Raw genomic sequence first — 24,545 nt, forward strand, 5'->3', positions numbered from 1 at the left:
GCCTGATCAATGCCATATAAGTTGGCCTCCTTTCATACGAGCTGCTTTAGCTATTCTCATTGCGTACCGGGATTTTGCTCGATCTCAAGGCGGTGTTTCCGACTCATGGTGGAATTTCTACCAGTCTTTCATCACACACGATATTTACCGCGCGAGCCTAGGTCTTTGCTATGCAGTTTCACGAATGATACGAGATCATTTAATTTTACCTGACAGAAATATGAACCGAACTGTTTCTGGAACCAGCGGAAGTTCTCGAATACAACAGAACCCCACATTCTCCTCATTAGACGTATCACCTTTACCGAATATTCATTCAATAATTGAAACCGTCGAGATTACAAGAGATCTGTGGGCGAGAAACATTGTCTTAGGAATTAATTATGTCAAGGGATTTCAAATTCTAAGCATGGTTCTAGCTCGGACCAAATCTGATTTGGAGAACACGAACGGTCTGAATGAAGTTTGTCTTGAGGCAGGGAAGTCTCTCAAGTTGGCTCAGAATGTCTTGGAGAGTAGCAAGTCTAGACTCGAAACCACCGCCACTGTTCTTAACTTCCTCACAAATACAGGGGGAATGCCACAGAATGCGATCAATGCGATTTCTCTCTCAACTCTTTCGACTACACTCACTGGCGAGGCAACAACCACGAGCGGAGCATCATTTGATGATCTCGAATCCTATAAACAACACGATTTTGACTGGCAAAGCTCAGAAGTTGGCGAAGACATTATTGACTGGGTAAGTACGCAATGCGAATGGGAATGTTTTACAATATAGTTAATGACTAATAATTCTTACGCTTTCTGAATCCAGGAATGGTTCGATCAATTGGTTAGCGGTTGAGCAATGCTACTTGGCTATTTTATAATCAAAATTTTATTTTATAACGTCAGATCTCTATAATTTAGAGTGGTGGGACTTACAGTACATGATAGTCTAGCTCACATTTGTCAACCCAGGTATTAAGACCACGAGGCTACCACATTGCTATCGAGCGTTTGTTCTGCCCCGATAGTCATTTTTAATTCAAGCGTACTCTTCTGATGAAAATTCTTATAGTGGCTACAACCAGCCGTTGATTTGATTTTTGATAGAGTTCCGCATCAAGCTAGATAATCTCAACATGGGTCAAGCGGTTCATAAAGACCACAGCAAGCCTCTGTTCCGTAGTGAGCAGCAGGGCTGGGGGCAGCGTGGTGATTGATCCGAGTCATATTAGTGTTGAGATTGCTTAGGGTACATATAGCGTGATATAACAAGCAGTGAAACAAGCAATCTAGGAGAATGTTGCCCTCGGGGGACTGAGGCACCTCCACCAAGAGTAGATAAGACAACTCTACTAACTTCCAAGGATGCATAACACTAATTGTAGATTATGTATCTACTATCTGGCATAACCCACTGAAATATGAGACACAACTAATAATACGAAGAACTATATAGCGAATCGCCCTCTTTTGTATCTCTCTATCTTCAAGATAGTATCTACTAGAGGCAGAAGCATATATGCTATCAGACAAATTACAGATTAAACAACGCACTTAGATAGTAGCTTCATGCCTTAGCAACTCTTCTAAAGAACTATTCAGGCACAGATAATGACAGTTTGCTTGTCGACCTTGTTTGTTGTTGAAAAAGGTTTACCATGTGCTGGTGTAAGCAATCTTGAAGCCCCAAACATACTGGTCTCCTGAGATGATGGCCGAGCTCAAATTCAAGACCAAGTTTCCACTGGTATTCTTCGAGGCGCTGAGCACTGTGCCATTCTGACTACCACCAAGGACAGTGATAGTGTCTCCTGGTAGCCAGGGAACTGGATCAGGAATCACAAGCTGGCTGGGAGGTGCTTGTAGGTAGAAGATATAGAAAGCGTTCTGGGTTGTGGTGTAACGGAAATTATTCAGTCCTGGGGTAACACTCCAATATCTTGTGCTGTAGATACCCTCGCCATGAGTTTGGAGCCAACTTCCAGCATTGCGAAGACCAGTCTGCATGATCTGTGGAATAGTGCCATCATGCATAGGCCCAATATCCAGAAGAAAATTTCCATTCTTACTAGTAATATCCACTAGGCTTTGGATAATATCGTTACCAGTAAGATAGGAGCTGAGAGGGGTTTGGTAATTATATCCAAAGGAGAAGGGATCCATGCCACGATTAGATTCCCATTTACGTGAGACTGTTCCAGAGTTCGTAGTATATCTGTAAGTAATGACAATCTTAGTCGTGTGTACAAAAATCAAAGATACCTCGACGATTAAGATAGGATTCCACTCACTCGGGTGTGTCAAAATCTCCCTGGATACCGCAGCGGTTGTTAAATGTGACTTGTCGTCCCTGCTGGGTAGCCCAATTAAGCCATGCTGAAGCAAAATTTACCATATCATTTGCGCCACCAATATCACACCACATAATCTCAGTGTCATAAGTGTAGGCAAGCTGTTCCATTTGAGGGACTTGAATATCAGCAACAAAGTCTTCTACCTCAACATAGCCAGTGTATGGAATCGTTGCGTTTGTGTAAGGGTTTTGGTTAGGCAGACCAAAATCGCCGAATGCGTATTTCTCATAGGCTGGATTGTACCATTCCGGAAGACTGAAATAAGTGCCTATTATTGATTCCGTTATTAATTTCTTTTTCCCGTCTATTCTATGATATATAAGCAAGTGCTTACCTCTGCGAATTTCGGGGTGATACTGCTTCGCGGCCGCAAGCAGGTCACCAATCAGATCTCTCTTAGGTCCATAATGAATCGACGAGCGCTGACTGATGCTCGTGGAGAAATTAAAGAGTGCGAATCCATCATGGTGCTCTGTCGAGATAGGTCTTTTATGAGTAAAGTATCCGTTGATAGTCAACAAGGGAAGAACTCCAGAACTGACTTACTAGTAACAGGAACAAAATACTTAGCGCCAGCAGCCGCGATCAAATCGACCCACGCCTGTGGATCAAAGTTACTGTCGGTGAAATTAGACATAAACTGGTCGTAGTTGAAGTTCTCGCCATAGGTTTGGAGATGGTATTGATACGTTTTAGTCTTGTAGGTCGGCTCATGCTGACGACGCCAGTACCTGCAAAAGTCAATAGATGTCAGCTGAAGAGTCTGCAATCCAAAAGGGAACGAATGTTTCACTAACCATTCAGCATAGTCCTCATTAGGAGCAACACTTCCATACGCAGGAGCTGAGTATAGACCCCAATGGATGAAGATTCCGAATTTTACTTCATTGAACCAGTCTGGATTCCAGTGATAATCCACGCTTGACACAGACGCAGAATAACTACCAAACCCACACGGTCCTGAGATCGTCTCATTAGTAGTAATTGCAGGGCCATACTGTGTGCCATATGTTGCAACAACGGCGGCCTGGCATGTGCTGCCAGGAGTAACGCCGGGTTTATTTTGGACACCAACCTGCACCACAGCTGACTGTGACGGTGCCAGACGAGTGAGAGTCCCAGGTACAACAGTGATCAAGGAATCCGATTCAACAGTAATACTTAGAGTATCAGCCAGGGTAAGGTAGTTTTGCTTGTTGGAATTGGTGATAACCATCTCTACTACCTGCGTGTAGTTACTGCCTTCAATCCATTTTGAAGTTAAGGTAGCACCTGTTATTGCAAGGGTTGGAGGATAACCACCTAATTATATTGCAATTAGTATTGAGAATATCAATAGATACGAGAGATACTCGCAAAAAACAATAGATTCACTCACGAGCAGATCGTTGAGACAGGTCTTTATCATCATTCACCAGCAGAGACGCAGTTACCGCCCTGGAAAAAATCAAGGCCTGGATATATAGCCTACTGAAGGATAAAAATTTCATCCTGTATTTGCTATGTAGATAACTTTGCTTTTAACAATTGATTAGCAGATGCAAGAGTCAGATGACAACTTCTAGAAATATGTACAACGTGATATTTATACGTGAATAAGAAAACATATTATCCTACATTCTTCCAGTTTAAATTTCCTTCGGAGAATTTCTACTAAGAGGCGATAGAAGAGGAGATAAATATACAGTACAGCGAAAGGAAGAAGATCAAATAGCCGAAATTCATCTCCGTGATTGGCATATGATTGTAATTCAGCGGTGGTGTAAGCTTTGGCTGGATAGGAAGCTTTACTTATTACTGCTATTGGCGGATGAAATTCTTTTCGCTTGGAAATCAAGACGGTCTATGAAAATTAACAAGCAAGCACTTGAGAATCACCACGGAAAATTTGTAACTGGAGATAACCTGACCCTATGTATCCACTACCTGATATACAAGCGGGGTAAGTGGCATTAAAGTTGTAGTATACAGCAACCTTGCCAAAATAAGATAATTACCCGATATTTTGCCTCCAGGGGCATTGCTGCGGTTAGATCTACGAAGGACTGCAATGGCGATCGTTCCCATGTCCATCCGGCGTTCGTAGCGCGCGATCGAAGATTTTCAAAGGCCATTCCGGATTAGCATGGGGGTCGGCGTGAGCGGATGCACTGTGACCAGCAATCATGCCGGATGAATGATCCTGCTTTTGTAGACAATGAGGCTGGGCGTTGCGGTTGATCATTTGGCTTAGTACTGGAAGATACACAAGTGCAGTATAAAATTGCAATAATAGCATTAAATAAGTAATGGGAACGTCCTATATATTTGATTTACTTTTACATTTGAGGCAAATCTAGAGTGAATTCATATTTAAAGGTCTAGCCTTCGACCATTATTATATAAGCGTTCTTACATAAAGTTAGATTTAAAATTGTTCTTTGCTACCCCAGGCCAACTGCGCACTCAGTGATAGTAAAGCATCTTCTTATAGGACTGGGGCATGTTTTCTCGGCCAGTGGCATCTATATACGATAATAGCTAAGACTGAACTCAGAGAAGCTACCAGGACGCGGCGGGGTTTTGCATTATCGCCCACAAGAGGAAGACTTGGCTTACCTAGGTAGAAACTCTCTATATATTGCTCATGGATTCCGAAGTAATATTTACGCGCTTTTCCATTAATGGACCGTTCTCATGTAGAGTTGTTGGTTTAAAAACTCAGCCTTCAACCGTAAAGATTCATGAGCCCCAGAATCGGTTTTAACACCAACCCTGCGCTACAACACGAACTCGCAGCATGGCAATCACAAGTAAACCAACAATGCCTCCGAGGCAGCGATGGTGAGCGTCACCTCACCTCTGGACGCAGTAGTACTTTCGTATTTCAAAGCACCAATGGATGAGCAGTCGACATCAGAGAAATACTGGCCTAGGCAAAGAAGATCAGTCAAAGGTTGTACTTTATAACTGGAACTTTCATATCGTATCCTCTACCTCCAATGGTGGGATAAGTCCCATTGCGGTTGGTGGTTACATCGCTTGACATTGCCGTCATTCGCAGAGCCTTGACCTTGGAAGACACGAGGCCGTCGAGGGTGATGCTGATGCTAGTCCGCTCGCCGCTGCCAGAATAGTAGTCGGTGTTCAGAAGTACAACTTTTGTTGGCCGTCCTTGGCGATAAATCACGTACTGGGCGTACGAGTTGCTTCCAGAGTCCAGTTCGACAATATGATCCCCCCCCGCGAGTGCGAGGGCCGCGAAATATCCGCCATAGAAAGGGGCATTGATCTGGTTATCGGACCACCAGTTAAAAAGAGCTGCAAAGGAAGACGGGCGTCATTAGTTTCTCATGTCCTCTTCATACATGTCGGTCGTGAATCATTTTAACCAGTTCCGGAGCCAGACACGTGGGAAAATAAATCTGTACCTTGATTGATGGTTCCCTGATGGAAGAACAAACGTTTGATCCCTAGTGTCACTGCGCGCAAGGATTTATCTAAGGTCTGCAATGCAGCGCCAAAGGTTGCATCCATGTCCACGTCGAAAGGATGGAAGTTCGTTTCCCCTGCGACACAACACAACGGCCAGCATTGGTCAGTCAATGTCTCTTTTTCAGCCGTGAACGGATGAAGAGGATGTTGGGTACCAAGAATAAAAGACCGATTGACTGATGCAGCGGTAGCCACTCTATCAGCATAAACGGACAAATCCGAGACCGTTTTGGCATGATTCATTTCCGTCGCCAGGGTATTGTTCCCCGGCGGAGCGGCATATAAATGGCCAACGTAGACCCTAACTGCGGCTTTGACAGCGTCATTATAGGCCGTGTCAATGAGATAGTCAGTATTTGGCCATTCGGGGTTATCGGTGTAGGCGACTGCGTAGGAACCAGCAGTGAGGATCGGAAGGGGCGACTGCCATGCATCAATAAAGCCTTGCGCCCAGTCGGCCGCATCTGCTCCCTCTTGGCTTGCATTCCATGGACTGACAGCGTCAGGTTTGTCTTGCAAGAGGTAAACTAAAGAGGTTTGACAATTAGATTAAGATATCATATATGGATGTGCCTTGGAGACGCTACGAGGGCTTCCATACCATCCGGCTCGTTCCCCAGCTCCACAGCCCACAGATTGCTGAGGACCCGTTCCTTCGCATCGACGACAGCAAGATAGGTATTATTCTGATTATCGTCGCCGCGATTGAATCCTTGGGAAATTGGTGAGAAGATAGTGGAAGTGCGAGTAGGACAGTTACTTACCAAGTATTGTTTCACCCTCATGTACATCTGATAGTAGCAGTCAGTCTCGGGATTAGATAGATAGAAAGAAAAAATAGGTTACTAATCAAATCCCAAAATCTCGGTCCGTATGTCAAGGTATCAGGAGCATCCAGCGGATTCGCCACAGTATATGACACATAGCCGTCAAAGCTCGGGTCGTACGTCGCGCGGTCCTGGGTTGTACCTCCGATACGGATGGGCATTTTCTCACCATATATATCAGTGAAGCGAGAGATACATTGCATGGGCGGGGTAATGTTGGTCATGTAGGATGGCCACATAAAAAATTCCATCCTATGAAGGCAATTGAGGGTTAGCAAGGAGCGTAATTCAGAGACATTCTGCACATACGACACTCCCACAGGAGTGCAATCCAAAGGTATTGCATCGCGGGGAACGCTGCTGGGCACCGTATATTGCAAATTGGATGCCTTGGCTGTCAGAGACAGACCTGCGAGCATTATCGAAACGGATATGGTTGGGTGCACCATTGTTGCTGCTCGGCGATAAATGTAACCTTCTACGTGTGCTGCGCTCTGGGAGGATTCAGTCGGATGATTGTAGTATTAGACGGTGTCGCTTATGGTTTATATGTTGAAGCGCTTTCTAGGAAATGCAGCCCATGACTAGCTGCCAAGGATACATCTTCTCTCTGCTAAGTACGTTACTCAACGCTAGAGACAGTAAAGTAGATACGACGAACCCATTATTGAGTCGGTGGATACTCTAGCTTCGTACGGTGTTTGATCAGTACCCGCCATGGAAGCACGTGGTAATTAAAATAATAAATTTGCTCATTTATCACAGATTCCATACGGAGGAGGTACAGCTGCTCGTATGAAGAATTGAAATGCGGAACGAGCTTTTTCTTTCTTTCCGGGGTACTCGGCCTAACATTCACCGGTCTGACGGATGCTGTTTCGCCGAGGCGTTGTTTCCCAGTGAAAAGAAACAGAGATGAAGCCAAGGTTTGGCCAGCGACGAAAGGGGAATTTGAAGTCCTGAACGTCATTTAATTTTATCTTACCCTCACTAGCGAGAGTAGCGTACAATCGCTGATTAAAACAAGTCTGATGCCCTTTACTCGGATTAAGAGGAGGTGAAGTATTAGGCGTATCTACTTTCTGGAACGAACCTAGATCTAGATTTCAGTACCTTCATGGGTGCTACTATGACCGATAGATGTCAGGTAAAAATCTTCGTAAAAACATCCTCTGACGGGTGCAAAATGGTTCTTGAAAGAGCCAAACAAAAGGAGTATAAAACGATGGGGGCGGTATAGCAGAGTCCACGAGTAACACGTGGCCATGACCAGTGCAACCTGCAAGCTAACGCCAGTAAAAAAATTCGAAGACGCTATTGAAGAGTCCACCTTCCCCCTTGGATCCCAGAGGCTGTTCCGTCAATCAACGGTACCCGACTACCTGAAGAGGAAACCAAGACGCCTTTGGCTCCAGGTATCCGAACGGTACCGGATGTTTCTATCGGAGTTGTGAAAGCGAAATATTGATATACGCCACTCCTCTCGCTGCGCCTGAAAGTCACAGAGAAGCTACCGAGGAGGGTAGTATAGCCAGCATCCACTGAGATGAGATCTCCCGGCTGAGGAGCAATTACCCAAGTCGCACCGCCTCCCTCGATCACTTGTATTCCTGCGGCATAGAAAAGTAAGGCAGACGTAGGACCAGTTGACCAACCATGAGCGTGAGAGACGCGGGCATCGTTGGTGTAAGGCGCATAATGCAAGCTTCCATCGGTCGAGAACCCTTCGATGAAGGAAGAACCGGTCATGCGTGGATCCTGAAGCATAAACCCCCATTGCCGCCGAATCAAGTCCAGAGCCGTGCTCCCTTGCCCAGCGAGATAGTGCGCCTGCAGCTCAAAACCGCCGATAAAGGGAGAGACGGTGGAAGATCCGGCTTCTGGGGACGGAGCACCAAATGGACCCCAACGAGAATGCAACTCGGAAGATATACGTGCTCTCTGCGACTGGGATTGCGTCAGATTTGCCTTGATAGCCCATGAATTGCCATCTTGGGGATACAAAGTTGCTGTTTCATTGTCGCGGTAGAGGCCTGACGTCCCATTCCATAGCAGGGCATTTGCAGCAACTTTGAGATTTTCCGCGAGAGAAGTCCACTTTGCAAGCGAGACTGAATCCTGAACCACGGCCGCCAGATGAATGCCTTGTTGAAGGACATAATACAGCATGGCATTTGCTTCGATATTCTGGGGAATATAGTCACCGTTAAGTGTGCTTTGCAACTACTACAAATTTTTGGAATCACTCACATGGCCGCCCATACCACTTCGAAGCCAGTCGGAGCTCGCACTCGGCGATACACTAGCCAGATTCGTTTCATCTACACTACGAAGTGCCCAATTGATGCCCCTTTGCAGTTGGGCCCAGTACGAGACAAGCCAGGCATAGTCTGCAGAATAACGGCAGTAATTCGCTGAATTAATCAACGTGTGCAGGTGATATGTAAAACTCTCCTGGTCTGGGAAGGGAAGCGAGGCGTATGGAAATCTCCCATCGGCCGTCTGTAGTGCAAGAAGCGCCTCAAGGGAGTTTCGCACACTGGGTAGATCATAGGTGCTCACTATGGCAGTCTCTAGTGAGATGGACATGTCGCCGGCCCAGACTAAGCGGTCTCTTTTGCCTCCGTCCGTCAGAGCAGTGGTGCCGTTTGTGATTGTGTAGTTGTTGTACCAATCGTCATATTTTGACGGCGTAGCTGAGGGCCATGTAACCAATACAGTCAGAGAGTTCCCATACTTCGGATTAATGGTAGCAAGTTGCACAGTATAGGCACCAGCGTACCAGATCCGGTTGATCAGCTCATCATTACAATGGAAGTAGCCGGTGTAGCCCTGTAGGTCCTGAGTGGGCGCCGCCGTGTAGTTGACTGACACTGATCGTAGAGTGATACTGGCGGGACTGTTGCTTATGAGGGTAAGATAACGGAAGCCTCCCCGTCCCTGGGCTGGCATGGAAGTGTACTTTGCTCCGGCAGTGTCCAGAGTAAACCAAAGGATTGCATCGAGGCCCGAATCTGCTGTCGCGTCGCTGGAGAGGTTACTTATCCATAGAGAAGACTCGGTGAAGGTGATTCCCAGCTGAGCGTTGGCCGAAACCACAGATTCCACTTCAAACGTGACGATACCTGCGATATTCTTGTGGAAATCATAGGTCACAGACGCATTTCCACTGATAGTCATGGTTGACTCCGTGGAATCGCATAGATTTTGAGGATTTCTAACCGAGCCAAAAGACTGGTAAACTGTCGCTGGGATGAGATTGCGAGTTGAAGGAGCGAGGATATAGTCAGAGTATGCCACAGCTACTGCCTGGTGAGCCAGGAGTAGCAGCACTACAAGAAGAGACACAAGAGGGCTGGACATATCTAACTTCTTTCTCTCTATCTCTCTCTTTTGAGATGGTAACGTCAACAGCTTTAAACTTACAATGCCTGTTCTTTTATAAGAAACTGTACTTATTTTACTACTTGGAACACGCTCACCCACATAGAACATTCCATTGCATTCATCGATCGGGACAGAAAAAGGATGTCCACCGCTTCCTCCATCGACACCTCAGGTAGAGATCTCCACGTGGCACGACAACCCACGGTCCAGGGTATTTCCGGGTATGCCCGGGCTATATTCCACCGAGATCTGTGCGGGGAAGTGCTTGCTGGAGAATCCGGAGAATCTGGAAATGCGGAGGATTTGGCGTGAGGAAGCTCATCTGCGAGCTCATTCTGGGACTACATCTGGGACGAAAAATTGGATCAAATTCATGACAGTTAACTCAACTCACTAGCAATGCGTTTGCATGAAACATATATCGGGCTCGTGACCATTGGCCCAGTCTTTGTTCAAACCACTTTTGTGTTACGAAACCAACTTGCATGATACCAGGCAGAATCTAATCGGCTCAGCAAATGTTCTGTAGCCCATACCCACATTCGAACTATCGTTCAACTCCATCGTTGTAGATGGTCAATTCAATAGGACTCTTTTTGATAAATTTTACGACTTTAGTAGGCATAGAAGGTATAGTTTTTCATGTACCTAGCTAATAAAAATATCTTCGAAGCATAACCTGTTTTCAATGGCTTGGTTGTACATAAAACCTGTACAAACTTCTTTGATGTTAAAGGAGGTCAGACATTCACCTTTGAGCAGATAAGTTGAGTTTTTCCTGAGCAGAAGCAAATAAGAAAGGAACTGTTTAGTCCGGGAGCGTGAACAACGATTCCGCTATTGTACTCAAACATGTAAGCTTTCTCTAATCTGGCTGTCCTAACTGTAATTTTACTCTCACGATTCGACCAACCATGACCTCTTTCCTTCGGCGGAATTGAATTGTTTGGTCATTCGCGTATATATCTCGACTTACCATTGTTGCATACCGCAGCCCTCGCGTAAACGAATCACCTACCGTACAGCAAGCGCAAACTTGGAATAAACCCAAGCTAAATCTCTAATTAGTAGTCAATAGCAAAGACCTTATTTCCTTTTTCCGAATTTTGTGTGTCATCCGAATTATCAAGTGCATCATTATTATCGCAGAGTCCTTCCTGTCTTTATCAGAATTTCAATTGCTAGCTTCCGGCTGTACAACTCTTCTTGACTACTGTCACTCTCCAACGTCTATTATTCCCTTCTCGATTTGTATTCAAGATAAATACTAATCCGTGAACCACGAGCCTCGCCTCGGTGGACTTCATGTCAATGGGCGGAAGGGGGGGCCGGCGTGAATTTACACGTGGACCAACATACTCCGTGAGAACAAGGGAGTGCGGTGTATGTTGATCCGGACATCCATTTTACAAGAAAAATAAACCGTCCATTGGCAAATAGGCGCTGATGATCCTCCTCGCTTTCTTCCATGGAAAAGAAAAAAAATCCAGTTCTTCAATCCGCGCATTACAGCCTCAAGCGCATATTCACTCTTCCAACTCCAAACGAATCTGGACCACCATGGCGGCTGAAGTATTCGACACCAATTGGATGTGGCATCCTTCTTTCACCGAGAGCCGCGCCGAGACAGCAGGCCTTTTTGTGCACTTCCGACGAGATTTTGTACTGGAAAAGATCCCTCCGGGGAGGTGTTGTCAAATTCGAATCACTGCAGATACGCGATACAAGCTATATGTTAACAAGGAGTTTGTGAGTTCTGGACCAGTAAAGGGAGATCAGAGCCTATGGTTCTACGATGAAGTCGACATAAGCCCGAGCCTACGCCTTGGGAAGAACCGAATCGGCATCTATGTTCTGCGCTTCTTTTATGCCACGAGATTTGCGACCAGTTTCCCCCGTCTATCCACAGGCGGGGTCTACATAGCCCATGTCGATTCCCAGGTCCCCCAGAGCTTTGACATAGGGAGTGGCTCATTGTGGCAGACGGCGATCGATCAATCGACCATACTCTGCATCGACCAAGCCGAAGACGACTTCTTGCACATATACGAAAGGATTGACAGAAATACCGACGTGCAATTAGACTGGGTCCCAGCAGTCCTACTGCCTTTCCAGAATTCTACTGGAGTCTCTCCGCCATGGAAACTCTCCCCGCGGCTAATCCCACGCCTACAACGCGAAATTGCGCAATTTAGCATGATTCATAATATACAGAGCTGCGTACAACGTACTGCATGGGAAAGAAGTCTCATTACGACACCGTGGCAAGAAGTGCATCTTCCACCTGGAACCAGGCATGAGCTGGAGCTCGAAGTCCCCTACCACATGACAGCGTTTCTCCGCTTCTGCTTTCAACGGCCGCAAGTGGGAGGAAGCACCGTGGTGATCACGTACGCTGAGAGCTATGAAGACCCGCCTACGTTGGTCCCATATCTGAGACGAAAGGGTCAACGTTGCAATGTTAGTAAGTCCCTGTTCGGGCCTCAAGATACATACGTCTTTGGAGGCAGCAGCCGTTGTTTAGGCCTCTGTTACGAGAATGACGAGGACGTCGACGAAACATTCACACCGTTTCATTTCCGCACGTTCCGTTTCATCAGGATCTCGATAGAAGTTAGCAGCGCCTCTGAACTAGTTTTCAAAGGCATTGATGTACAAAGAGCCAAGTATCCCCTCGACGTTCTCGCCACCCTCAAGGTTAATCCGAATGAAAGTGTCACAGCAATGAGACTCTGGGATATCAGTATTCGGACGCTCGAAAATTGCATGCATGATTGCTACGAGGACTGTCCTATGTATGAACAGCTGCAGTATGCCATGGATACCCGAAGCTCTGCCCTGTTCACTTATTACATCTCGGGAGATGATCGACTTGCGAAACAGGCCATCATACAGCTCCATAACTCCTTCCAGCCTCGTCTAGGCTTGACATCAAGCCGTGCACCGACACACCAGCCTCAAATCATCCCTCATTTCTCCCTATATTGGATCTGCATGCTGGCTGACCACTGGACATTCTTTGGCGACCCGGGATTTCTCCGCCCCTTTATTCCAGTTGCTGATGCTATTTTGGCATACTTCGACTCACGAATCGACTCCGATACTGGGTTGGTCAAGGTAGCAGATGAGATCGGGATCTGGCATTTTCATGATTGGGCAGAGGCATGGCGTCCATATGGCATTCCACCGGCTGTCACTCAGACAGGAATCTCCACGTACTCCAACAATCTGTATGCTTACACCCTTCAGCAAGCATCCATCTTGCAGTCGACATGCGCTGAAAGAGACACGATTGCACAGGAATACATCCTTCGGTCCCAGCGGGTGGTTGAAGCGGTGCAGAAATTCTGTTTTGACGGAGAATTTTTTAGTGACACGGTCGTAACAGCGAGTTCCGATAAATGCCATCATCGAAGTCAACACAATCAAGTGTGGGCAGTACTTAGCGGCGCATCAAGCGGAAAGCAAGGGGAGGATCTCCTCCGCCGGACTCTGAGCCCTGTGACCGGCCAATTACTTACTCCTGCCTCTATTTCCATGTCTTTCTATACGCTACGGGCGTTGAGCATGGTCGGGGGTGATTTGTACGAGGAGTCTTTCCACCGATTTTGGGGACCATGGAATACGCAGATAGCTTTAGGCTTGACCACGTGGGAAGAAGATAGTGTATCGCAGCGCTCCGACTGTCATGCATGGGGAAGCGCACCGATTCATGAATACATGGCCGAAGTCATTGGTCTAAGACCAGCCAAGCCTGGCTGGACATGCCTGGAGTTTCAGCCGAGACTGAGTCTCTATCGAGAGATTGAAGCAACCGTCCCGTTCCGCTACAATGGTAGTACGGCTCTGGCGAAAGTGTCATGGAAGACTTCTCCGTCAAATGAAATTGTAGTTTCTATGAAAGCGTTGGGCATACCTACAGCCATTCCGGTTTCTGTCAAACTCCCATGCAAGCCAGAAATATTCATACAGAGCGCGGACGAAATCAAATTCCGCTTAAGCAAAAGTCAAGTCAAATCAAAGGGTTCAGAAGTGCACTTAATAGTTAGAATATCAGGTAACATCATAGAAGATATGCAATCTGGGGAATAATAGCCCGTTTCTCCTGCCCATCCATATACTTGTCTGCTCAGTTGCTCCGTTAGTTATAATCCACTCGACTCACAACGTTCTATAGGGACTCATCATGGTCCTGCTGGTAAGCCGAAGAACTGAACAAAGGAATATGAAACCAGTTGTCTGATGTCGGGTCTGTCAGGTTGAAATAATTGTTTTCAGGCAGGGTTGGGTGTCTGTCTGGATCTAAGATGTTGTTTGTAACAGAACTAGGATTCTCCCCAGTGGATTCATATCGTAGGATCGGATCAACTCGGAACTGATCCTCCAGATCCGCTGTCGAAATGCGGAAGTCGGCTAGAAGTCGGAGGATCCCCCCTTCGCCGTGTGCGTTGGGCAGGTTCCCAGCTTGGAGTTCTGTGGTGGCTTGTTTAAGCAGCCTCCAGTACTTGCCACTGATTTGCCAATATGGGCTCATTCTCCGTAAGCAATTCAGTAAGATGGAGAATTTCTCTGGCGCCAAGTGTCTGCCATGAGTCTCTTGCACTAGTAGATAACGAGCGCCGATCCAGACAGCCCATGCTATCGGCCATCCGAGCTTGTCATAACTTTTAGCTGTCCAGCGAGAGGCAATATCGGTCAAGATGTTGACACTGCATACGCAACGAACTTGGCTGTCTGCTCGTGTATCATCAAACGGTTGTGACAGCAGCGCTTCGTACGGTGGGTCGCTCAGCAAACAGTGAGTATGAATGACCAGAGCATGGTAGTATGCGTGAAGCATGACAATTGATGGCACAAAATTGAGCGCCGCGGCCGTCAGCGTGCCATCGTCCCTGATATTTAGCTGGATACATGATGGTAGGCCTTGGACCCAATCAGTCAACTCTGTAGAACATCTCTGGAACTGATCAAACCAATTGAAAAAGGAGTCGCTGTCCTGTCTCAAAGATGCGTATTCGAGGTGTAGCATGTGTAGCTTCCTGGACACATCGAGTAGCCGCAACTGATAGCCGCAAACATAAAGTGGTGTCAGCGTCGTATCGGAGGCTGGCATTCGCCATATGAGCTGTCTGGTGTAGAAGATACTATCCACCTGTTCATTTCTTAGGCATGATGGACGGCTCGTTGTGATATAAATGTAACAGTCGAGCATATATATAGCCCAGAACAGCTTCTGCCGGTACAATTGATCAACGCTACTCAACGCATTGCTGTCACTCTCAGCAATAGACGTTCGGAAGACTGGCGCCCCTCCGTTATGCAGTTTGACCAGGAGTGTGGTGGCAATTGCTAAAGGTCCCCAGACTTGCGGTCCAGTAGTCATCCCCGACAAATCCAGGATCAAGACTGTCAAGGCTTCTAAAGAATTGAATGAGGGCTCTTCAAGGACCTCCAATAGGATCTGGCGCTTGGCATATTTCCAAAAGGAGTCGCTAGACTTTTGATCCAGTCGCGAGTCAAAGGAATAGGGTAGGCTAACGCCGAAGAGCGCGTAATGTAGAAGTGTGGGATCATCCGATGCGCTCATTGCGATGCATACCCGTTGGATGTCCAGGAATGGGAACCAGGGGTGGATATGGCGGAAAAACAAGGACGTTAAGGACATAACGAGGTCGGTCGGAGGCCGTCGCTCTTGAATCTGTCGAGTTCTTTGCGACGTTGGTCCAGGAGCCTCGTCGACTGGAGACCGAGTTGCACGCAGCCCATGGGGGGATTCGGAGCTATCGATGTCATGCATGTCAAAGTTGGTACGTACGCCGCCGCTTCTACTACCACCTCCCCCACCACGAAGACTCTGCAGCTCTTCTTCAAGTTTTCCTGGAAAAATAAAATATGAGCATGGTAAGGAGATTTCTTCCCATGGAGTCTCAACTTGGTCGACATACGAAGTTTCTCCTCCAGCAATTGCCGGTGGCCGGCGGGAAATCCTGGCTTTCTTCGGCCAGCATACTCGCAGCTCACCCCAAGTCTCTCGCACCGCTGGCAGGTTGGATGCCTACGGTCGCACCGTGTTTTCCGCTGCTTGCAGCGTTCGCATCTGTGCACTCAGCATCCGAGGCTTTACAGACTGCGGGGGAAGAAGAGAAAACTTACGACGCACTGCTTGGTGGGTCTGAACCTCCCATCGGAAATCAAGCTCTCTCTCTCTCTCCTTCGCTCGGTTTAATAGGAACCGAGACTTGAGGGTGTGTAAATGGAAACGCCACCGTCCAGTTCTCATCGGGGGATGTTACGTCTTAAATAATCGGAGGATGCTTTCTCCGTCCGGTCCTCTTCTTTTCCCGCTTGACCCACTTACCTTTCCACATGATCCATCATTCATCCTTCGGCATGATAACTCCCGGGAACATGTAGGTAGACATATCCGGGTTTTTGGGGACGAGTTCTCTGGGGAAATAACAAAGATGACTAGCTATATATATATCTATATTCCGTAGCCTCCCAATTGCCAGGGCTATATTACAACCTCCGCGACTTACCCTCGAACTTGAACTTTTCACCAACTCCTTCGCCCGAAACTTGCAGTCTCAGGCTCCAGCAATCCTGGATGCCACAGATGGCTTCACACAAGACTCTTTCTCACCCGCCTGTAGGTGCAGCCATGCCTGAAAGCAAGCTGGACATCAAGCACTGGTGGCGACACCGCAACCTTCGCACCCTCAACCTGTTACTATTGATTCCACTCCTATCGATCTTTTCTCAAGGGTAGGTATGTACATGCCTTCCAAACACACAAAAGTAAGGGCTGATCTTTGTGATGAAACGATAGCTTTGACGGATCCATGATGAATGGTCTCCAGTCGGTCTCGCATTGGCAAAACTACTTTGGAACCCCCACAGGTGCAACTCTCGGTTTCTTCAATGCAGCATATCCTCTCGGCGGCATCGCCGGTGTCTTCCTCATCTCCCCTATCGCTGATGGGCTGGGACGGCGTGTGGGCTTGGCAACAGGAGCCGCGTTGTGCTGCCTTGGTGCGGCCCTCCAGGGAGGCGCCATCAATATCGCTATGTTCGTCATTTCGCGTGTGATCATCGGCGCAGGCAGTGTCGTCGTAGCGGGCGTGGGAGCTCCATATATCACGGAGATTGCTCATCCTGCACAGCGCAGCACGGCAACCGCAATGTTCCTTACATTCTACTCCGTAGGCTCCATCGTGGCTGGCTGGTGCACATTTGGAACCTTCCACATCAATGGTACGGCTTCGTGGAGAATTCCGTCTGCTCTGCAAGGGTTCCCATCTGTCATTCAGCTGCTATTTGTATGGTTTGTTCCGGAATCTCCACGTTGGCTCATCAGCAAGGGGCGCAACATGGAAGCATTGGCGATTCTGGCAAAGTATCATGGAGAAGGTGACGAGGATGACGCGGTCGTTCAGTTCGAATATACCGAAATCCAAGGTGCGCTCAGTGCAGAGCATTCGACTGCCGATTTGACACTTTTGTCTTTTCTAAATGAGTTGGTAACGGGGTCAGGCAACCGCAAACGGCTGTTCATCATGGTATGGGCGGCCATCAGCTCACAAATGTCCGGAAACGCCTTCGTATCTTATTACCTGTCTCCAATTCTGGCTTCGGTGGGCCTAACCTCGGATCTACAGCAGACGCTCATCAATGCAACAAACCAGATGCTCTCCTGGTTTAGCGCTGTGTATTTTGCAACCCTGCCTGCGAAGCTTGGCCGGCGGACGCTTTTCCTCGCCTCTCTGTGCGCCATGTGGGTGGTCGATATCTGTATTACGGCCGGAAGCGCCATGTTCGCTAAGGACCCTGCAAACAAGGCCGCTTCCTACACCGTTGTTGTTTTCCTCTATCTATTTTCGCCAGCGTACAATCTCGGGTTCAATGGAAATCTCGGTCTATATATCCCGGAGATTCTCCCCTTCCACCTCCGCACGAAGGGTCTATCCTTCTTTTACTTTGTGCAGTTCTCTTTCATGATCCTGTCGACTTTTGCCGTGCCGATCGGCCTGGAGAATATCCACTGGCGCTTTTACATCATCTTCGTGGTATGGGTCATTGTGGAGTTCATCGGGGTGTATTTGATGTTTCCTGAGACGAAGGGCCCAGCACTAGAGGATATTGCGTATATCTTTGACGGGCCAAAGGCTAAAACCAGTGAAAACTGCGAAGTTGGAGAGATTGAGAGCAAGATCAACCATAATCATCAGGAGAAGGAGCTCATGTGACTTTTCGAGGGACAAGGGAACCTCTACGCTTTCGCCTCCCGGTGGAACAGTTCGGTCTATTGATAGCAAGCATTTGGATTTACAGAGTAGTTGGTGTAATGTAACGTCAACCTCAGTGTGACCGGTTGTTGTCATTCATCCATATGAAATTATGCCGCCGTACCGCTCATCATCATAAGTCGAGGTGGCCAAGACAATCAAATCAGATACAACCACAACGTGGCTCTTGCGAGATGCTTCAAACTTTGCGTCCCCACGTCTCCTACCGAATATCGCGTGTACGATGTAAAGCCTCTTACACAAGCCTTGTTGACAATAGGTTGTTGCCTTCAAATCACATATGACAGCAAAGCCTTTCCTGTATAATTAACTACTTTCATTGCTGTAATAACCCTAGGCTATAATAAATAAGGTCTACTATATTGATCATTATAATTTGACTTCTGCAAGTCCCATGGGATTGAGTAAAACAGTTTATCCCATGCATAGAAGTCCCATAGAACTTCCATGAGACTCCCATAAAAAATCGTGATTAATATTCTCCGACTTCTAAGTGCTGCGCTCATCTGGCTCATGATATTTGTAAAGTAATTCTGTCCAGTCTAATAAAGCTTGAGGATATTTCACACAGTCACTCCTGCCGTAGCAATACTCTTGGCATTGCAAGTCCGTACAAGATTTTTGCATTCCAAAATTCAAATTCAGTATCATGGGACAAGGTCATACGAAAATAAAAAAACGGAGAAAAAAGATAAAGCAGATTCTCCATTGTTCACCTCTGTCTCAACATATCCACAATTTCAAATGACAAAGTGCACACCCGCTCTCGTATATCTGAGCCTAGTTTATTGAACCATGTTGAAGACATAAATTGTGGAGCAGTATCCCTCTCATTGCTATCTGCAACCTCGCAGTCAGTCCTATCAGGTTCTCTAGATCTGAGTCGGTCTGACATCAAATTCACTAATCGCTGGACTCGATGCAGTTCGCTCAGGACAAGTTGTGCAGCCATGCGACCCTTATGGTCTCCATCAATGTGATAGCCGCACACAACTGCTGGAGTCTGGAGGACCACCTGTTCTGAATGACACAAAATGCGTCGGGATTTTATTCCCCATTTACTATTGTGAATGGTGCTGTCGTTATCGCTATCATCTAACCCAAGTTGAGCTTCCTGAGCTCCGTGCACAACTGCAGTATACCAATCCAGCACCTTGAAGACAACAAGCGATATAATGACCAACAAATATTCACCACCGGAGCACGGACACTGCAGCATATTATCAATCGCCTCCAAAGTTCTCTTGTTTTCTTGGATTACAGACTCGATATTATGGGTTCTGTAATGTATTGTACGCGCGTCATCCTCGGCTCCTCCATGGGTGGTGGTTTCGCATGCGCAGGCATTGGACCTGGGAAACTGCTTTTTGAGAAGCTCCAAAGAGCGTGTCAGACAACAATAGGGGGAGTTATCTAGAGTCTTGTCTCCATCTGTCGTCGTTGTCATTCTGTTATCGGTGCCAGTCGCAGCTTGGGTCTTGAGAACAACAGAAGTGGTAGATCGATTCAATACTTCTGAAGTCGACATATCCATGAAAAACGATAAATCCTGGAGTGGTGTAAGTGGATCCGAGTCATCGCCGCCACTTGTTTGAGAAGGGAGTTGGCCCTGTCCTAGAATATCGGTGCTGAATGTCTCCGAAACAGGATACGATAGGGAAATGGATGATGATGATGGCAGAGTAAATAGATCGTTGAAATCAGAACTGCGAGGTGTGGGTATCCACCAAGTTGTGGGATCATTCGGGATCACAGCTTGCGTTGATGATACGTCAAGCGGTGCGATGGTAGAGCTTTGCTGTTGTATATCCAGAGAAGCATACAGAGAGTTACTGTCTAACATCAAGATATCCACTTCGGAAGAAGATGCCGCAGATGAAGGATGGTTGTCATTAATGTCATGATTGTTGTGATTTTCATGATTGTCGGTGGATTTAGTTGCCGCTATTTCTGTTGGTGGTCGTGGCTCATGCCTCCGACCAGCTCGCTTCGTTATGAAGTACTCGCACTTCAAGGAACGCTTTACGCAACGTGCACATACTGGCTTTTCTTTGTTGCATCTGACCTTGGAAATAGCGCAAGATTGACAGCTATCTCGCAATTTCGGTTGTTTGTTCGATACTGTCGACGCTTCAGCACCTTTGGGGGAAAGGGGATTTGAGCTTGTCATATTGCAAATTCATAAACACATCTGATTTGAGCATATATGTGAATAATATCATCCGAGCCCCCTACAAGTTCAAACTCCCAGACACAATACAGAACCGCAGTACTTATTGTTTGGTGTTTCTTCTCCGCCCCCACTTGTTCTCTGATGGGGCAATATTCCATTCAAAAGTGTCGGCCAGGCTAGCCAGCTGCAAGCTAGTAGATCACGCTTTTAGATTATAGTTGGATTCTATCAAAAAACCCTGCAATCACAACATAGCTCTGCCTAAAGACGTTTGTATGGCCACACTTGATCAGCTGCAGATGATCCTTATGCGGCTATCGGCAGGCTATCGTCCGGATTCTCAGGAATCGCGGCCAGGAAGTGATACCAGTTTCTCTACTTGAACAAAGTTCTGAATTAGAGGCCAAATCATGAACGAATGGTTCAAGGTGTAAGAATACGTACTCAACAAATTGAAACCCTATGGAGCTTCGTCGTGCAATTAAGCCTTTCGTATGGGCTAGCTTAGTCAGATTGATCAACCGAGCTCGGGTTGTACTGCAGCTGGTCGGTGCGAGAAGGATTGACTAGCAAGATTGTATCATGTATGTATTGAATTGTTTTTCCGTTTGTCACGATATATTGGATTGACAAGTCAGGGTTTTCGAACATCCTGGCGATGAGGGGTAGATTTGGGGGCTAAATGGGGTTTCTAATCAATCATCCAAATCACTTGAGCAGATTTGCAGGATATCAGGATTGTCCAAAATAGGGAATGGGTAAGCCTCCTCGTATTGCATGTAGTATCGATAAGGATTTGTTGACTCGCCCTATTAAATGCTAACCCTTCTCCATTGTACGGGAACGTTCGTATCATAAATTCAACCGTCCAGGACTGGTGCAATAGAAGCCGAAAATTTTCCGGATAGAAGGTATGAGTTCTTCTGCGACTCATGCATGATTTGTGCATGAAGTAATTTGCATTTTCGTCTCCGTCGGCGTTAAGAAGGCGTTGCCGAAGCGATTGAGCTGTTGACGAAAAGGACCAATTTGTCCGTTTCACAAAGAAAGAAAAAAATTGCTATAGCAAACAGCCATTAGTACAGCGATTTTTGATACCTAATAAATCACCAAAAATTAAGGTTTCTTACGATTAGATGCGTTAAATCGAAATCTCCGTGTATGGGAATTCATGAATAATCGACTATGCTTTCTCGAAGCGTTGCTATTACACTAGCTAACTATAAGATGTTCAAACTATCTTATTTTGCACAAGTAGGTGTCTGATTCCGAATCTAATGCCAGTCTTAAAACATATCAATCTTTTCTAAACCTACCAAGGAGTGGTGTGGCGTCTTTTGGCGTTTCCGCTCGCTAAGTAGCCAGTTCACAGTCTTTTAGCTCAATAAATCAATATAAACTTATAACGAATGCCTCGGATCACGCCATAACCAACTTGCAGAATCGATCCGTCACAAGCCGGTTTTATTGTAGTTTCACACCACCCTGGCAGTAGAGCTCTGAAGAAGTGTCGCATTTTCGTTATCTGATAGACTAATAACTGTTAGGGCCGGAGTATTGTCCGATTTTCCTCGGTGCACATGTAAGGACTAATGACTCGCACTAAGTTGGAACTTGACACCCAACGCCACAACCGCATTATTCTTCGAACGGATCTTGCTGACCACCATCAGTTTTCCCATGCCGTCATTAATGTCTTGAATGAGATCTATCGCTTCAGAGACCTCGAATTCGCGCTCGTTGGCCAGCTGAAGTAGCGTCATATCGCGTGTGCGAGCGACACATTCTATTTCGGGGTCAACTGCCCCGTGTTCGGGTAAGAATCGCATACGAAGGATGAGCATAGTGGAGCTATTCTCGCGGAGAACTCCTAAGTGGGCTCGTAATTCCGCGATAAGCCTCGACTGGATTGCATGAAATGATAAGCCATTTCGGGGAGAGGGTGATGGGAGACAGAGGATATAAACGCCGACATTCTTTATTGTCTGCGGCTGGCCAGGGGCCCGTCTGTGCAGAAATATATTACTATTAGCCTCTGCAGCAGGCGGCCCTTGTTGTCTCCGTCCCGTCACCATAGGGACAAATGGCGAATTAGACTGAGTTATCGAATTCTGGTGGATGTTGCTATAATTGTTTTTGCTGCTGTCAGCGCCATGTTTTAGTTTATTCCCGTTTTCGCATATCTGAAGAGTAATACGGAGGCTAGGATGACGTTCCGCCATGATAGCTGCCATGATTGATGGCGATGAATCAACCTAGAATCGCGAAATAATTCAATAAATCCAGGTAGTAGAATTAGCTTATACCCAAAGACCAGAACTTACTTCAATAATACAGGCAGCACCAAGCCGTGGCCAGTCCAGCTGACGAAAAACATCCGTGGCACCTTCGTCGATCTCGGGCTCAGCTAAAGACCCAAGATAGGTAATCCATTGGCGTTGAAGCTTTGGCGCCTGCTCAAACAAAGATTGAAACGACTGCGCTGTATTGAGCGGCAGTGAAATTCCTCGAGTCAATTCTCGGAACCTAATTTCCTGAGTAGCTGAAGCCATCCGTAAGGCTGCTGGTGCAGCCGTTCCTGCGATGAACTTTGTAGCATCTAAGAAATCGGGTTTCGTCACGAATGGCGCCGATAGAGTCGTGTGTGCAATGTGATTCGGCTGTGGCTCGCAGAGGAATCTCACTGTCGCTGTCACGCGAACGACACGCGTGAGCACGGATACTGGAACTCCCACAAGCTCAGCAACATCTTTCATAGGTACACTGCCACTGAGAGGTATGCAAGCAAGGACTTGAAATTCACCAAGCCATTGTATACTTCCGAGCAGCTGGATCTGCAGTTCGAGCGGGTGAAGATGAGTAGGGAGTCAATCTCATGATCCTCAACGGCTCGCGGGGAGGCAGCCTAACCTTACTAGCAAGATTCTGAAGAAAGTCCTCAGGTTTGCTAATTAACGCCTGGATCTTAGCCACGGTGGTCAGTATATTTCGTCTCGCTTGCTGCACTTGATCGTCAGTCTCCGCTGGGATAATTGGAAGAGCTGCTGTAATTGAATCGATCTCGGTAGTCCGACAGTAGTCACTAAAGTTCTTGACTGCGCTGGCCAGATCTTTGGCGTAGCTTTCAAGCTTTTCCGAGTTATTCATCTTGCTTGTGTCGCGATGGTTTTTGTGAGTACTTTTTTACGTTGAGATTTGCTATGTTTAAGTATTGGGCTTTTAATCTTGTAGCCGCACTATTACAGACTTAAGAATGTACCAGTAAGCCACGAAAAAGGAAATATTAAATGGAATTTCTAGCATTGTAAATAATTTCGCTGTCAAGAACTTAGCAAATGGCCCCCAAGCAAAAGTACTATAATCTACCCAGACAATTTTATCAGTACTGCGCACGGACTTCGTATACTCGTGTTGATTCTACACAATCCCAGCACACGAAGCTGGGATTGATGTAAGACTAATACCACAAGCTTATGCAGATAACCTGTTCAACATGATGAAGTAACTTCAAATACGTGCCTAGTTTATAGAACCATGTGTTGGGAAAGGTGGATCTTATTTATAGCCATACAAAAGGCTTCTTCCCCATGATCGTACGAAGATGTCCATCCGATGTAGAAAATGAGTCCATTTTTCAGTGTATACATTAACAAAGACATGAAGCTATTCGTACATCCCGAAACGCATATGAAAAAGATCGACAGGGCCTCGGTGGGATGTTGCAATGTACACAACCAGCCGATTGACTTCGAATATTTTAGTTCTCTAAGTTAGTGAGCTTAGATTTGAACTGACTAATAATTTTACATCTAGCTAACTAGAGCGGTTGCGAAACTGTCAAGATCAAGAAATGATTCAAAAGTCTACTTCCCAATGATTGAGTTGCTATCACCGTCGGCGATCATATTAGAACTCGGCAGTTTTAGAAAGTATTCGACAGGAAGATCAAGCTACGTAACCAGATAATCTCAGCCGGACGTAAAAGTATACCTGTCTAATTCTATGGTCAATCAGCTGCAGGCCGGAGCTCGGG

At 46.6% G+C, this 24,545-nt stretch overlaps 6 protein-coding genes across 6 annotated transcripts; 2 read left to right on the top strand and 4 right to left on the bottom strand.

Moving 5' to 3' along the window:
* Positions 1 to 1,644: 1,644 nt before the first annotated feature.
* Positions 1,645 to 7,095, bottom strand: BHQ10_002037 (uncharacterized protein; the record flags this gene model as incomplete). Its single annotated transcript, XM_040874139.1, has 12 exons — positions 1,645 to 2,206; positions 2,283 to 2,613; positions 2,680 to 2,817; positions 2,892 to 3,076; positions 3,143 to 3,647; positions 5,185 to 5,256; positions 5,322 to 5,645; positions 5,756 to 6,346; positions 6,421 to 6,531; positions 6,584 to 6,610; positions 6,666 to 6,898; positions 6,956 to 7,095. The coding sequence occupies 12 exons, from the start codon at positions 7,093 to 7,095 to the stop codon at positions 1,645 to 1,647; spliced, it is 3,219 nt and encodes a 1,072-aa protein (XP_040730542.1).
* An 865-nt stretch (positions 7,096 to 7,960) lies between these two features.
* On the bottom strand, positions 7,961 to 9,826 carry BHQ10_002038 (uncharacterized protein; the record flags this gene model as incomplete). Its single annotated transcript, XM_040874140.1, has 2 exons — positions 7,961 to 8,833; positions 8,897 to 9,826. The coding sequence occupies 2 exons, from the start codon at positions 9,824 to 9,826 to the stop codon at positions 7,961 to 7,963; spliced, it is 1,803 nt and encodes a 600-aa protein (XP_040730543.1).
* Positions 9,827 to 11,593: 1,767 nt separating this feature from the next.
* On the top strand, positions 11,594 to 14,125 carry BHQ10_002039 (uncharacterized protein; the record flags this gene model as incomplete). Its single annotated transcript, XM_040874141.1, has 1 exon — positions 11,594 to 14,125. The coding sequence occupies one exon, from the start codon at positions 11,594 to 11,596 to the stop codon at positions 14,123 to 14,125; it is 2,532 nt and encodes an 843-aa protein (XP_040730544.1).
* Positions 14,126 to 14,204: 79 nt separating this feature from the next.
* On the bottom strand, positions 14,205 to 16,218 carry BHQ10_002040 (uncharacterized protein; the record flags this gene model as incomplete). Its single annotated transcript, XM_040874143.1, has 3 exons — positions 14,205 to 15,910; positions 15,979 to 16,130; positions 16,187 to 16,218. 3 exons carry the CDS (start codon positions 16,216 to 16,218, stop codon positions 14,205 to 14,207), a joined length of 1,890 nt encoding a protein of 629 aa, XP_040730545.1.
* Positions 16,219 to 16,694: 476 nt separating this feature from the next.
* On the top strand, positions 16,695 to 18,279 carry BHQ10_002041 (uncharacterized protein; the record flags this gene model as incomplete). Its single annotated transcript, XM_040874144.1, has 2 exons — positions 16,695 to 16,798; positions 16,863 to 18,279. 2 exons carry the CDS (start codon positions 16,695 to 16,697, stop codon positions 18,277 to 18,279), a joined length of 1,521 nt encoding a protein of 506 aa, XP_040730546.1.
* A 3,822-nt stretch (positions 18,280 to 22,101) lies between these two features.
* On the bottom strand, positions 22,102 to 23,659 carry BHQ10_002042 (uncharacterized protein; the record flags this gene model as incomplete). The annotated part of the gene is made up of 3 exons (XM_040874145.1): positions 22,102 to 22,767; positions 22,837 to 23,281; positions 23,331 to 23,659. The coding sequence occupies 3 exons, from the start codon at positions 23,657 to 23,659 to the stop codon at positions 22,102 to 22,104; spliced, it is 1,440 nt and encodes a 479-aa protein (XP_040730547.1).
* Between the last annotated feature and the right edge of the window lie 886 nt (positions 23,660 to 24,545).

The sequence above is a fragment of the Talaromyces amestolkiae genome (genome assembly GCF_001896365.1).
Source record: "Talaromyces amestolkiae strain CIB chromosome Unknown scaffold2.1, whole genome shotgun sequence".
Classification (NCBI taxonomy): domain Eukaryota; kingdom Fungi; phylum Ascomycota; class Eurotiomycetes; order Eurotiales; family Trichocomaceae; genus Talaromyces; species Talaromyces amestolkiae.